This window comes from Impatiens glandulifera, chromosome 4, assembly GCF_907164915.1.
Source record: "Impatiens glandulifera chromosome 4, dImpGla2.1, whole genome shotgun sequence".
Taxonomy (NCBI): domain Eukaryota; kingdom Viridiplantae; phylum Streptophyta; class Magnoliopsida; order Ericales; family Balsaminaceae; genus Impatiens; species Impatiens glandulifera.
The window spans coordinates 59,271,840-59,286,104 of record NC_061865.1 but is presented as its reverse complement, the minus strand read 5'-3'; the positions used below and the strand labels follow the sequence as shown (position 1 = coordinate 59,286,104).

At 31.5% G+C, this 14,265-nt stretch overlaps 3 protein-coding genes across 3 annotated transcripts; 2 read left to right on the top strand and 1 right to left on the bottom strand.

Moving 5' to 3' along the window:
• Positions 1–386: 386 nt before the first annotated feature.
• Positions 387–2,228, top strand: LOC124935763 (protein NUCLEAR FUSION DEFECTIVE 4-like). Its single transcript, XM_047476187.1, has 2 exons — positions 387–932; positions 1,006–2,228. The coding sequence occupies exons 1-2, from the start codon at positions 477–479 to the stop codon at positions 2,113–2,115; spliced, it is 1,566 nt and encodes a 521-aa protein (XP_047332143.1). The 5' UTR covers positions 387–476; the 3' UTR covers positions 2,116–2,228.
• Positions 2,229–2,992: 764 nt separating this feature from the next.
• LOC124935762 (pentatricopeptide repeat-containing protein At1g63080, mitochondrial-like) lies at positions 2,993–6,547 on the bottom strand. The gene has a single exon (XM_047476186.1). The coding sequence runs from the start codon at positions 6,297–6,299 to the stop codon at positions 3,054–3,056; it is 3,246 nt and encodes a 1,081-aa protein (XP_047332142.1). The 5' UTR covers positions 6,300–6,547; the 3' UTR covers positions 2,993–3,053.
• A 4,419-nt stretch (positions 6,548–10,966) lies between these two features.
• On the top strand, positions 10,967–13,707 carry LOC124935894 (protein NUCLEAR FUSION DEFECTIVE 4-like). Its single transcript, XM_047476328.1, has 2 exons — positions 10,967–11,455; positions 12,513–13,707. The coding sequence occupies exons 1-2, from the start codon at positions 10,991–10,993 to the stop codon at positions 13,605–13,607; spliced, it is 1,560 nt and encodes a 519-aa protein (XP_047332284.1). The 5' UTR covers positions 10,967–10,990; the 3' UTR covers positions 13,608–13,707.
• The last annotated feature ends 558 nt before the right edge of the window (positions 13,708–14,265 follow it).

Genomic DNA, 14,265 nt, shown 5'->3' with positions numbered 1-14,265 from the left:
AAATACAAACACACGTGGCAGTCTTAGTCTCTAACATTGTTGTCTAAAATCAAAATTAAATATATGTAAAATTGGTTTGAGAATGAAGTTGAAAAAATAACATAAACACAAAAGAATGACTTAAAAAAACAAAAAATTAATATATCACGTATAATAATTTATACCATTTTCAATTATATAAGTTTACCATATAAATTTTTTAAACTTAATTAAATGTACAATAATTATTATACATTTTACCTCTGATTTTATATTTTAATATTATCTAAATACTAATTTATAAATAATTTATTTTCTCATAAATAAGATATTTCAAATTGATATGATCAAATTAATAACTTTATAAAACTACAATAACTCCACAGCTGTCGATGACCAGAGTCATTTTGTTCAGTTCATCTTCATCAAATCCAAAATTCCAGATCCTCTTTACATGAACAAAATCAAAAGCTGAAGAATCTCACCGGCCACCGCTAATGGAGATCATCAACAACCGATGGACATCAACCGCAGCAAGTATATGGATTCAAACAACCTCCGGTTTATCCTACACATTCGGAATCTATTCATCCGTCCTCAAATCCAGTCAAAACTACGATCAATCCACACTCGACACTGTTTCCGTCTTCAAAGACATCGGCGCCAACTTCGGCATTCTCTCCGGCCTAATCTACGCCTCCGTCGCAGCTCGAGGTCGCAGCGGTATCGCCGGTCCTTGGTCTGTCCACCTCGCAGGCGCAATCCAATGTTTCATCGGTTACTTCCTCATCTGGTTATCGGTAATCGGCGTTATTGATAAACCGCCATTGTTTGCGATGTGTTTGTTCATGCTTATCGCCGCTCATTCTCAAACGTTCTTCAATACTGCTAATGTTGTAACTGCCGTCAGTAATTTCCCTGAATACAGTGGAACTATCGTTGGAATCATGAAGGTATGTGTAAATTGTAATTGACCTAATTTTGTTTCCATTTCGTTAATATAATGAACATTATATTACCGGACAGGGATTTCTAGGTTTGAGTGGAGCAGTGTTGATACAGGCTTATAGAACGTTTTTACCTGGAAATCCAAGTGGATTCATACTAATGTTAGCCTTGTTGCCAACGATTATCTCGATTTCGTTGATGTTTTTGATTAGAATTCATCCAACAACTAGTGCAGGAATCGATAAGAAATACTTGAATTGGTTCTCATACATTGCTCTTGCCGTGGTTACATATCTTCTGATATTGATAATCCTGGAAAATTTCACCACTCTTTCAACATTAGCACATCTAATTACATTCACAGTACTTCTTCTTATGCTGGCTTCACTCTTCCTACTCGCAAACAGAGCTCACCGAGGCGAATCATCTCGGTTACTAGAATCCACGACAAACCAACTCATCGAAGAAAACTTAGATGATAAAGAGAATTCTATATCGAAAGATATAAACCTCGTGCAAGCAATGCGCACGATGAATTTCTGGTTTCTTTTTGTTGCCATGTTGTGTGGAATGGGATCGGGGTTAGCCACGATCAATAACATAAGTCAAATTGGAGAATCCCTAAATTATAGAACAGTGGAGATTAACACTTTAGTTTCATTATGGAGTATTTGGAATTTTCTAGGTCGTTTCGGAGCTGGTTACATATCTGATATGTTTCTTCATTCTCGAGGATGGGCGAGGCCAATTTTCATGGCGGGTACTCTCGCAACCATGTCGGTTGGCCATCTGATTATTGCGTCTGGTTTTCGGGGGAATTTGTATGTTGGTTCTGTTTTGGTTGGGATTTGTTATGGTTCGCAATGGTCGCTTATGCCTACTATTACTTCGGAGTTGTTTGGGGTTTTAAATATGGGCACTATTTTTAATACGATTTCGATTGCTAGCCCTGTTGGTTCTTCTATACTGTCTGTGCTTGTTATTGGTAAGATTTACGATAGGGAAGCTTCTTCTTCGGGTGATGGAAACTCGTGTTTTGGCACAAAATGTTTCATGTTTTCGTTCTTCGTCTTGGCGACGGTTAGCTTTTTAGGGTTCTTGGTTGCTTTAGTGTTGTTTTTTAGGACTAAGAGGTTTTATGGAGAGTTATGGTTGATACGGTTGAGGCATTCGGGAAGGGAGAGTTAAGATTATTGTTGTTTGTAAAATTAAGGTTGGTGTTTTTATTTTTGCTCATGTGTAATAATAATTTAATGTATTACTTACTTTTATATATTACATTTGTTAATTTATTTTTTTCATACTTACAATGTAAAATGTAAAACAATATTTTGTAGAAAAGTATGTATAAGACCATTTTTTTTATATGATACTAATTTAAACAAATAAATGGTTGAATTTGGCATCTTTAATTAATATTGGCTTTGTCTAGTCCTTTTTTTAATTTATTTAAAAATTATATTTGTTTATAATATTTTATTGATGTGTTGATTTAAGTGAATTAATATTTTAAAATATTTTTTAATTATATATATATATATTATTAAATTTAATAATACTTGTTTGTGTAACTCTAATTTCAAAGATTTTCAAAAAAAGTCATTAAAACTATTTTGTTTATTTGATAATCATACTTATTAAATTCAAAAATTATTTATGAATTTGTCAACTTATTTTGAATCTCGTTCATAATTGTTGATTCAAATTTAAATCAATAAATTAACTTAAGCTTAGAGTTCAAATATTAGTGGTAAGATAGTAAGCATTTTAAAAGAGTCACCCAAATAATATGATCATTATCATTTTTAACTCAAGAGAACGAAATCTTTCATATTATAGCACATTAAGTTAAAATAGAGATAATATTAACGTCTTATGTTAAAATATATATATATATATATATAAAAAATTAAACAAAAAAAAAATTTAATTGTTGTTATCAACCAAAATATAAAATATCATTAACTAACTAATGATTTTATTTTGTTTTAACCTTGGGTGTTAAAAAATTGTCACATATGTCTACATTTCAATTTCAAATATTAAAGTGCCCATATAAAGCTACTTGACAATTTCAATTCTAAAAGTATTGGCACTTCATTCAATACAATTCTTCTATTTTCTTCTCAAACTACCTTAGAAACCTCCTGTTGAAAACTAGGCAAGATCTCTTCAATATTATCATGTTCAGAAAAAAGACACAAACATTTCACAATTGTATAAGTAATTTCTTCGTCAAGACGAAACCCCTCAGCTGCCATCCGTCTAAGTAAACAAATTATTTCTTCCTTTTCACCCATCGCAAGAAAACCGTTTAGCAAAGAATCGTATACAGCAGCAGTAGGACCAAAACCGCAAGCCACCATCTTCTCGAAGGTGGCTTTTCCCGCCTGCCAGTGTCCTAATTTCATAAAGCCATTTACAAGTGTTGAAAAGATCACAACATCAGGTTCCACGCCCATTTGAAGCATTTCCTCGAATAATTGTTTCGCCGATTGTAGATCATTCGCTCTTAGAGTTGCATGAATTATGGTATTAAAGGATACAACATTCGGTTTACTGTCTGTTTTGCTCATCGCTAAAAAGAAACCCTTTGCCTCCTCCAAACTACCTTCTTTGCAGAGAATTTCTAGTAACTTGTTGTAATGATGAGCTGTAAGCAGAATTCCACGAACAGTCATGTGAATCAAAAGACCTTTCGCAATGTTCATCATTCTCAATCGGCAGAATCCATTTATCAAAGCTGAATAAGTGTATGAATCCAGAACTAATCCCATTTCAAGGCCGTTCTTCAATAACTTCATTCCTTCACCGACATCTCCTTTCTTCAAATGAGCATGTATTAGTATATTAAAAGGAAATATTTCTCTCATGTTCATTTCACGATGAATCTCCATCGCTTTCTTTAGATGACCTTCTTTACATAGCCCGTGAATTAAAGCTGTTAACAATTGATGATTTGGCTCTACACGATTCTCGTCTTTCAACATCAAAGATACTAACCTCACCGCCTCATCAACCTTCCCAATCTTGCAAAGCCCCCGAGCTAATAAATTGTAAGAAACAATGTCGAGTTTATTATTATTCCCTTTAGTCATTCTTTCAAAGACTCTTAAAGCTTCGGTAACCATTCCAGATTTACAAAATCCATTGATTAGTGAAGTATATGTTATTTTGTCTAACTCTTCACCATTCTCCTCCATTAAGTCTACTAACAGCATGGCATCCATAGGCCTTCCATCTCTACACAGCCCATCGATTAAAACGTTATAGATTACCAGATCCGGTTTTATTCCTCGGTGTGACATAACATTGAATAACTCGCTAGCTTCCTCCCATCGCCTCATTTTGCAAAGATACTGTAATAAACTTGAATAAATGAATGTGTTCGGTTCAACTCCTTTTTCCAACATCATATCGTAAAGTTTCTTTCCCTCGTCGAAATTCCCAGCTTTGCAAAATCCATCGACAAGTGCATTGTAAGTAACACCATCCGGATCGAGGCCCTTCAGCTTCATGTCATCAAACAAATCCATTGCTTCTCCCATTTGACCTTTTTTACAACCCATGTTCATAAGAGTGTTGTAAGTAAAAACATCCGAATTGAGTCCCTTCAGCTTCATGTCATCAAACAAATCCATTGCTTCTTCCATTCGATCCTTTTTACAAAGCCCGTTAATAAGAGTGTTGAAAGTAATTACATTGGGATTGAGGCCCTTCAGCTTCATGTCATCAAACAAATCCATTGCTTCTTCCATTTGACCATTTTCACAAAGCCCGTTCATAAGAGTGTTGTAAGTAACACCATCCGGATCGAGGCCCTTCAGTTTCATGTCATCAAACAAATCCATTGCTTCTTCCATTTGACCTTTTTTACAACACATGTTCATAAGAGTGTTGTAAGTAAAAACATCCGGATTAAGTCCCTTCAGCTTCATGTCATCAAACAAATCCATTGCTTCTTCCATTCGATCCTTTTTACAAAGCCCGTTAATAAGAGTGTTGAAAGTAATCACATTGGGATCGAGGCCCTTCAGCTTCATGTCATCAAACAAATCCATTGCTTCTCCCATTTGACCATTTTCACAAAGCCCGTTCATAAGAGTGTTGTAAGTAACACCATCCGGATCGAGGCCCTTCAGCTTCATGTCATCAAACAAATCCATTGCTTCTCCCATTCGATCATTTATACAAAGCCCGTTCATAAGAGTGCTGTAAGTAAAAACATCCGGATTGAGTCCCTTCAGCTTCATGTCATCAAGCAAATCCATTGCTTCTCCCATTCGATCCTTTTTACAAAGCCCGTTAATAAGAGTGTTGAAAGTAATCACATTGGGATTGAGGCCCTTCAGCTTCATGTCATCAAACAAATCCATTGCTTTTCCCATTCGACCCTCCTTACAAAGCCCGTTCATAAGAGTGCTGTAAGTAAAAACATCCGGATTGAGGCCCTCCAGCTTCATGTCATCAAACAAATCAATTGCTTCTCCCATTCGATCATTTATACAAAGCCCGTTCATAAGAGTGTTGAAAGTAAAAACATCCGGATTGAGGCCCTTCAGCTTCATGTCATCAAACAAATCCATTGCTTCTCCCATTCGATCATTTATACAAAGCCCGTTCATAAGAGTGTTGTAAGTAAAAACATCCGGATTGAAGCCCTTCAGCTTCATGTCATCAAACAAATCCATTGCTTTTCCCATTCGACCCTCCTTACAAAGCCCGTTCATAAGAGTGTTGTAAGTAAAAACATTCGGATTGAGGCCCCTCAGCTTCATGTCATCAAATAAATCCATTGCTTCTCCCATTCGACCCTTTTTACAAAACCCGTTCATAAGAGTGCTGAAAGTAATCACATCAGGCAATACAGACCCTCTGCACCATTCATTGAAAACCTTTACAGCTCTTGAAGTATCACCATTTCGACAAAGTCCATTTAAAACAACATTTATACAAAATGTGTTAACTTGAAAACCACACTTCACCATCGTGCCCAACACTCCAAAAGAAAAACCGGGCTTATTTGAATGCAGGAAAAACTCGATCAGAACTTGCAATGATATGAAACTGCGAAAAACTTGAATACCCTTCATCTTATTGTAGACATTGATAACCATGTTATATTTCTTTGACTGTGAAAATGTTTGTAAAAGAAAATCGCATGTTGATTGAGAAGGCAGGCCGTGAATTTCAACAGCTTGATTAAAGAGGAGCAAAGCATCTTCGAGTCGGGGACTGGATTTATCACATAATGATCTAATTTGGGTTTCTATGTCATTGAAACTTGATTCTACGGTTGCTGAAGATAAGCATTTGGTGTGAGGACGAAACAAGAGATAGCAATTGCTGCAAAGTTGCTTTCTAATAACCATTTCACTAATTTCTCAAAATGATTTACCCAGAGAGTGAAAAAAACAGTGAACGGAGACGTTTACCGGGTAGAGGCCATTCTTTCCCGTCGCCGCCGCCGTCCAAACTCGGGAACGGAACTGAGTCTCCGACCGAATTACTGCAGATAACTCGTTGGTGGATCGAGATCGTTGTTCAATTCCTCCAAAACCAAACCCTAGCCAGGCATTTCTCCAGTCTTTGTTAACTTGCTCCTCTCTCTCTCTTTCCTTCGAGCTAAAATTTTCATTTTCTTTTCAAAGTGTTTTTTTTTATATATATATAATGTCTAGTTAAATATAAGGGACAAAATAAATGATTTTTTTTTTTATATTATTTGATCTTATTCTAAACTCAATTTTTATTTATTCTTAAATCAAATTATATGATCATCTTTATTTTGGTAATACAATTATTTTTTTTATCTCTTCCTAGTTCTTAGATTTAAGAATTTTCACCATAGAAAAAATACATTCTATATGTATTTGGTTTGAATGTTTGGTTAAATAGTTATCTCAGTTTATAAAAACAATTATGTAATCTATTATAAGTGATATAATGGATGGTTTAAGTGACATAAGAGTCCCGTTAGAATAACGATAAAATTTGTGTGTCTTTGTATCATGTTAAATGATTAGTTGATTGAACATTGATAAATTTATTAATGTGACACTAAATAGAAATAATCATTTATGCATTACTATTTATGTGATTTTTTTTTATCAACAAGTGAATTTAGAATAGATTGTATTTGTTTGTTTATACTAATGGAGAGGGTAATATCAGTATAATGATTATTTTTTAATAACTATTATTATGTGCAGTTAATAAAATTAAGAAGATAAAACTGATGAGAAATAAACTTTTTATTATGCAATAGGATAATAATGTTTTTATTCATGTCAGTGAAAAGATGAATATGAATGGTCTATAGAACAAATTTAAAAAGTTATATACTTGTTAGAATTGCAAGTATAAATTATTTCTAATTAAATAGATGATGAGTATGATGTAACAAGATAAAAAAAATATATATCAAATCACTTTAATACGATTAAAAAATCATATAAAATTTGATGATAAAATATAAGGATTACGACTTTTTGGACATTTTCAGACTTAAGATGGGAGTAATTAATTTCTTATTTATATTTTATTTATATTTATATTTATATTTAAATTAAAGTTATAAGTAATTAAACATTACTAAATACAAGTCAAATTACAAGACAATAACAAGTAAACATTCTAATTCTAATTCTAATTCTAATTCTAATTCTAATTCTAATTCTAACTTACCTTGTTAAATATAGAGATATTTATCTATCTTTCACCGAATGAACCTATTATGGCAAACAAGTTACTTCAAATAAATTAATTGGAAAATTTGATAAAATAACCCAATTCACTTCTTTGCCTTTTTTACCGCGCTTAAAAAAACCTGCTGGTGATACTTTTTTTTTTTTTTTTGACGATTTTGCTTATGTCGTGGGATGTATTCAATCGAGACGCAACCCGCATTCGCGAGACTATTTTTTTCAATTTTTTTTTCGTCTCGCGATTGTCGACTTTTCACAAGGCATTGTCGACTTTTCACATGGCATCAACCGACAGTTGCGTCTCGCGACAGGGACAATTTCGTCAAAAAAATATGAAAGTGTCAACACTTTTTATTCTAGGTCGTTTCGGAGCTGGTTACATATCTGATATGTTTCTTCATTCTCGAGGATGGGCGAGGCCAATTTTCATGGCGGGTACTCTCGCAAGCATGTCGGTTGGCCATCTGATTATTGCATCTGATTTTCGTGGGAATTTGCATGTTGGTTCTGTTTTGGTTCGCAATGGTCGGTTATGTCTACTATTACTTCGGAGCAGGGGCGGAGCCACACATGGGCTAGGGTGGGCTCCAGCCCCACATAAATTAAAATCTTAAAACAAAACATATAAAATGTGTTTGACAAATGACTCCTAGTCCAGTTGGTTATATAAAGAACTTTAATTTATTATATTTTAAAATATAATTTTTATTTATAAATTAATTCATAATTATTTTATTTTATACTAACAATATTTTCTAATATACAAATATTTATAATAATCCATAAATTTTAATTAATATATAAATAAGATTTATTTATATAAATAAAGTAAAAAAAATTATATATAAAATAATGTAAATCATATAATAATATTATTTATTTTAAAATAATATATATATAATAGTTATACATTATTTTTTATTTATTTTAATATAATTAATAATACAAATTATTTATAAGGGTAAAATATAAAAATTAAAATAATAATAGTGTTTTATTTTTCTTAATTTTAAACTATTTCAAAATTTTATAAGAAAATATAAATTAATATTAATAAACAAGTTAAAATAGTTACATTGGTTTGATTCGGTATTTAAATAAATAATTTGATATCTCTACTCAAAAACCTAATAAATCTCTTAGAATTGATGTTGATGTAAGTTCTCTTAAACTTGATCCAGCATTACGTATTCCGATATGGAAATATCCTTTTAATAAAATGGATGAAATTAGACGAGCTTATATAAGATGGGGTCATATCAACCTATTAAGGATGAGTACCCGCCGACCAAATTTGGAAATCAAAATCGACGGTTCCAAAGTCATTGATTTAAGAAATTTAATTGGTTAGATTACTCTCCTTTGAAAGATGTTGTTTTTTGTTTTCCATGTTTCTTGTTTGAACATAAGCAACCCAAAAACCTAAATTTACAATAGATAAATTCAAATATTGAAAGCGAGTTAATGATGGGGATATATGCTCTTTTGTTATGCATATAGGATGTAATATTTCACCACATAATATGGCAGTTGAATATCTTGATAATCTAATGAATATCCTTGTCATATTGACAAAGTACTTAATGCATAATATTCAAATGAAAAACAAAATAACAGATTACGGCTTACAACAACTATTGAAAGCACTCGTTGGCTCACTTTGCAAGCGTGTGCATTGAGAGGGCATGACGAGTCTCCGTCTTTGAATAATCGTGGAAATTTTATTGAAAAAAAGCGGAGTGTAGAAAGTTAAATCTGAGATGCAAGTTGGAGTCAGCCCCAGGTAATTTTTTATCCTGGCTCCGCCCCTACTTCGGAGTTGTTGGGGGTTTTAAATATGGGCACTATTTTTAATGTGATTTCGATTGCTAGCCCTGTTGGTTCTTCTATACTGTCTGTGCTTGTTATTGGTAAGATTTACGATAGGGAAGCTTCTTCTTCGGGTGACGGGAACTCGTGTTTTGGCAGAAAATGTTTCATGTTTTCGTTCTTCGTCTTGGCGACAGTTAGCTTTTTAGGGTTCTTGGTTGCTTTAGTGTTGTTTTTTTAGAACTAAGAGGTTTTATAGAGAGTTATGGTTGATACGGTTGAGGCATTCGGGAAGGGAGAGTTAAGATTATTATTGTTTATAAAATTAAGATTGGTGTTTTTATTTTTCTCATGTGTAATAATAATTTAAAGTATAACTTACTTTTATATAATACATTTGTTAATTTACTTTTTTTCATACTTAAAATGTAAAACAATATTGTTGAGAAAAGTATGTATAAGACCATTTTTTTATATTTAAACAAATAAATTGTTGAATTTGGCATGTTTAATTAATTGGCTTTGTTTGGTCAGTTGTTTTTAATTTATTTGTTTATAATATTTTATTTATGTGTTTAAGTGAATTAATGGTTTGAAATATTTTTTAATTATATATATTATCAAATTTAGTAATAATGGTTTGGTTCGTTTAACTATAATTTCAGATGTTTTAAACAAAGTCACCCATATCATTTTGTTTATTTGATTATCAAACTTATTAAATTAAAAAATTATTTATGAATTTGTCAACTTGTTTATGAATTTGTCAACTTGTTTTGGATCTTGATCATAAATGATGATTCAGATTTAAATCAATAAATGAATTGAAGCCAGAGTTCAAATATTATTGGTAAGATAGTGAGCATTTTAAAATAATAAATGATATAGATATTTTTTTAATTATTTTTGAATAAATGGTTGATATTTAATAAAAAAAATTAAAGTAATTTATTTTTGTTTAAATTTAGAAAGTTATCACTATTTTATAATTGAAAAAAACATATTTTTAAGACACAATTCTTATCCCAAAATGAAATTTAAGCACAAATAAATTAATTAAGCAGTATCACAATTCACACCTAATATTTATAAAAATCGTTCTATCAAGAAACAAATTCGTTTCGAAAAATTACGAGCTCCATAATCGGTTGGATAACATGTTTGTTTTTTCTTTTTCTTATTTTCATGTTTTTGTGATTATTTTTATTTTTATGTTATACTCATTTATGATTTATAAATGAAACCATATATATATTGGTTTTAAAAAAAAATTATCTATCCACATCATTCCTCCTCAATTTATAATTATTGATAAATTTATATTCTTTCTATATTTAATATTTAACAGAAATTATGATTATGCCACTTTTTCAAAAAGTATTATTTAGTAATTATGAAAATAATTAATAAATTTAATACAAATCATTAATTAGGATTCAGATTCAAATGAATAAAATGAACATATATACATGTAGGTATGAGAATCCAAAATTATTTTCTTCATTTCCAGATCTGATCAATATTTCTCATCATAATCAACAAGAACAATGGAGATGACGATGATGAACAACAGATGGATAACAACAGCAGCAAGTATATGGATTCAAACAAGTTGCGGTCCATCATACGCATTCGGAATCTATTCATCTATCCTTAAATCCAGCCAAGGTTACGATCAATCTACTCTCGATACCGTTTCCGTCTTCAAAGACATCGGCGCAAACTGCGGCGTAATCTCCGGTCTGATTTATGCCGCCATCGTTGCACGAGGTCGTCGCGGCGGTATTGTCGGTCCTTGGTCTGTACATCTGGCAGGTGCGGCGCAGATCTTGATCGGATACTTGTTAATTTGGATGACGGTGGTCGGAATCATTGACAGACCGCCGGTGATGATGATGTGTTTGTTTATGCTTGTCGCTGCTCATGCTCAGACGTTCTTTAGTACTGCTAATGTTGTAACTGCTGTCGCTAACTTTCCTCAATATAGTGGAACTATTGTTGGAATTATGAAGGTAACTCTTTTTCTATATTCTATTTCACCTAAATCTTCTAATTCTTAGATTCTCATTTATAATTTCAGGGACTTTGTCTTAACGATTTCAATCGTGGTTATTCTCGACTGAAAAATATATAACGAATTTAAGTAATTTTGATTGAATTTGAGTTTGAAAAAAATAATTATAATCTTTTGTGTATGAACTATCTTATTTCAATATTGATTTTTTAAAGATAATTTTCTATATATAATTAAAATATTTATGGTTCAAAATCGGTTTTATCATAAATTCATAATTTTAGGTATTTTTATAATTATCAAAATTAAAAAGAAATGGATGCCCTTAATTTTTTTTGCTTTTAACTTCTTAGCTTTTTTTTTAAAGAAAATTGGAGATTATCTCTTATTATTTTCAAAAGTCATTTTTAATTTTCAAAACCTTCCAATCAATTAAAATTCAACTTTTATCTTCGAATCAATTTATTATCTAAAAATTCAAGATTGATGTATATAAATAATTTTGGACTATTTTCTATTGTAAATTGGCCTCTATTTGTCATGATTCCGACCTTTAATATTTTAATAACTAAATTAATTACACTGAATATTATTTTTTTTCAAACTAACTATGAATGAAGGCGAAACAAAGTTTAATATAGTTGGTTATTCCATTTTTTTTTATAAAATGTGATCTTTTTAAATTTTCTGACAAAAATATTTTTATTACACATAAGTACATCAATTTTACTAAGTAAATAGGATTTTTTTAATATAGGAAAATAGCATTAAGGAATCAAAAAATATTATTATTATTATTATTGTTTGTTACATATAGTTAGATGAAAATATTAAACAAGTCTCTGAAATTTATTAGTTTTAATTTATTTTACCCTAAGTTGAGTCAAATGCAGCATGATTCCATTCTTAGGTCAAATTTGACATTAAGAATTATTGTTATAGGTTACAATTTATAACTCAATATTAGAGCACACAATATAATAGTTTGCGTGTTCAAACTCAAAACATTTTGTTGTTTTCTAATGTCGATTATTTCATTTCTTTATGTACTATAGGGATTTGTAGGTCTAAGTGGAGCAGTCCTCATACAAGCATATCAAGCATTTTTGCCAGGAAATCCAAGTGGTTTCATATTAATGCTAGCTATATTGCCAACCATTGTCTCAATCTCTTTAATGTTCTTGGTGAAAATACATCCAACAAGTAATGGAATTGATAAGAAGTACTTGAATTGGTTCTCATACATAGCTCTTCTTGTAGCTATGTACCTTCTTGTACTAATAATCTTCCAAAACATCTCGACTATGTCAAAATGGGCACACCTTCTTACATTTTCACTTCTTCTTCTTATGCTCACTTCACTCTTTCGAGTTGCAAACAAAGCCCAAATCGCCGAGTCAACTATGTTTCAAGAAGCTAAATTGAACATGACGAGTCAACTTATAGATGGGAACTCATATGAGAATGAGAATTTGTTGGTATCTAAAGACATAAACCTTGTACAAGCAATGTGTACATTGAATTTTTGGTCTCTTTGTGTTGCCATGTTGTGTGGAATGGGTTCGGGGATGGCTACAATCAACAACATAAGCCAAATAGGAGAATCACTCAATTACAAAACAGAGGAGATTAATACATTAGTTTCATTATGGAGCATTTGGAACTTTTTGGGTCGATTTGGAGCTGGGTATATATCGGATTTGTTTCTTCATTCTCGAGGATGGGCGAGGCCAATGTTCATGGCGGTTACTCTTGCAACAATGTCGGTTGGCCATTTGATCATTGCGTCGGGTTTTTCTGGAAATTTGTATGTTGGTTCGATTTTGGTGGGTATTTGTTATGGTTCGCAATGGTCACTTATGCCTACAATAACTTCAGAGTTGTTTGGGGTTTTAAATATGGGCACGATTTTCAATACTATTTCGACGGCTAGTCCTGTTGGTTCTTCAATTCTATCGGTTCTAGTTGTTGGTAAGATTTATGATAGGGAAGCGTCGGGTGATGGGACTTGTTTTGGTACAAGATGTTTCATGTTGTCTTTTTTGGTGTTGGCATTTGTTAGCTTTTTGGGATTCTTAGTTGCTTTAACGTTGTTTTTTAGGACAAGAAGATTTTATGGAGAGTTATGGTTGCGACATTCTTCTAGATGATGTAGGGAAATGAGAGTTTTATTGTTGGTTGTGAAATCTAAGTGTTTGAGTAAGACACCTTATCAATAAAAGAATAAAGTATTTGATGATTTTGGGTTCATGTTCTTAGGCAAAACATTAACGAGACATTGGTAAATGGGAGATGGCAATGACTTAGAATATCGATTTGAAAAATATTAATCACCTATAAAAATTGAACCTTACCAAATATTATACTTCTAGACCTTCATTAAAACGATTCATCATTTCACGTAACAAGGACAACATCAAGCAAGTATAGTAAAATTCAGATTTGATTTCCTCAAATTTGTCCTACCGAAACCAAAACATGTCGTCTTTATTTCAAATTCAACAAGCTACATCAAATTCATAAATGAAAATTCTCATCTAAGGAGATTTAGGGTAGGAAAAAATTGATGAAGAAATTAGAATTTTAAACTATTTTTTATCAAGTTCTCATGTTCTTATTGGGATTATAATCCTTTAATTTTATCATATTTTTGTTGTTTCATGTTCTTCATTGTTTTAAATTCAATAAATTATAAAATATACATGAAATCCCTTGACAAAATAAATAAATAAATAAACAAAAAGATACATTCAATTTATGTTACATGTATACATTTTTTTTGCTTTTTGTCACCTTTCTTTTTAATTA

Coding starts and splice junctions, on each gene's coding strand:
- LOC124935894 (XM_047476328.1), top strand. CDS start 10,991: ATGGAGATGACGATGATGAACAACAGATGGATAACAACAGCAGCAAGT. Junction 11,456..12,512: donor CTATTGTTGGAATTATGAAG/GTAACTCTTTTT, acceptor TATGTACTATAG/GGATTTGTAGGTCTAAGTGG.
- LOC124935762 (XM_047476186.1), bottom strand. CDS start 6,299: ATGGTTATTAGAAAGCAACTTTGCAGCAATTGCTATCTCTTGTTTCGT.
- LOC124935763 (XM_047476187.1), top strand. CDS start 477: ATGGAGATCATCAACAACCGATGGACATCAACCGCAGCAAGTATATGG. Junction 933..1,005: donor CTATCGTTGGAATCATGAAG/GTATGTGTAAAT, acceptor ATTACCGGACAG/GGATTTCTAGGTTTGAGTGG.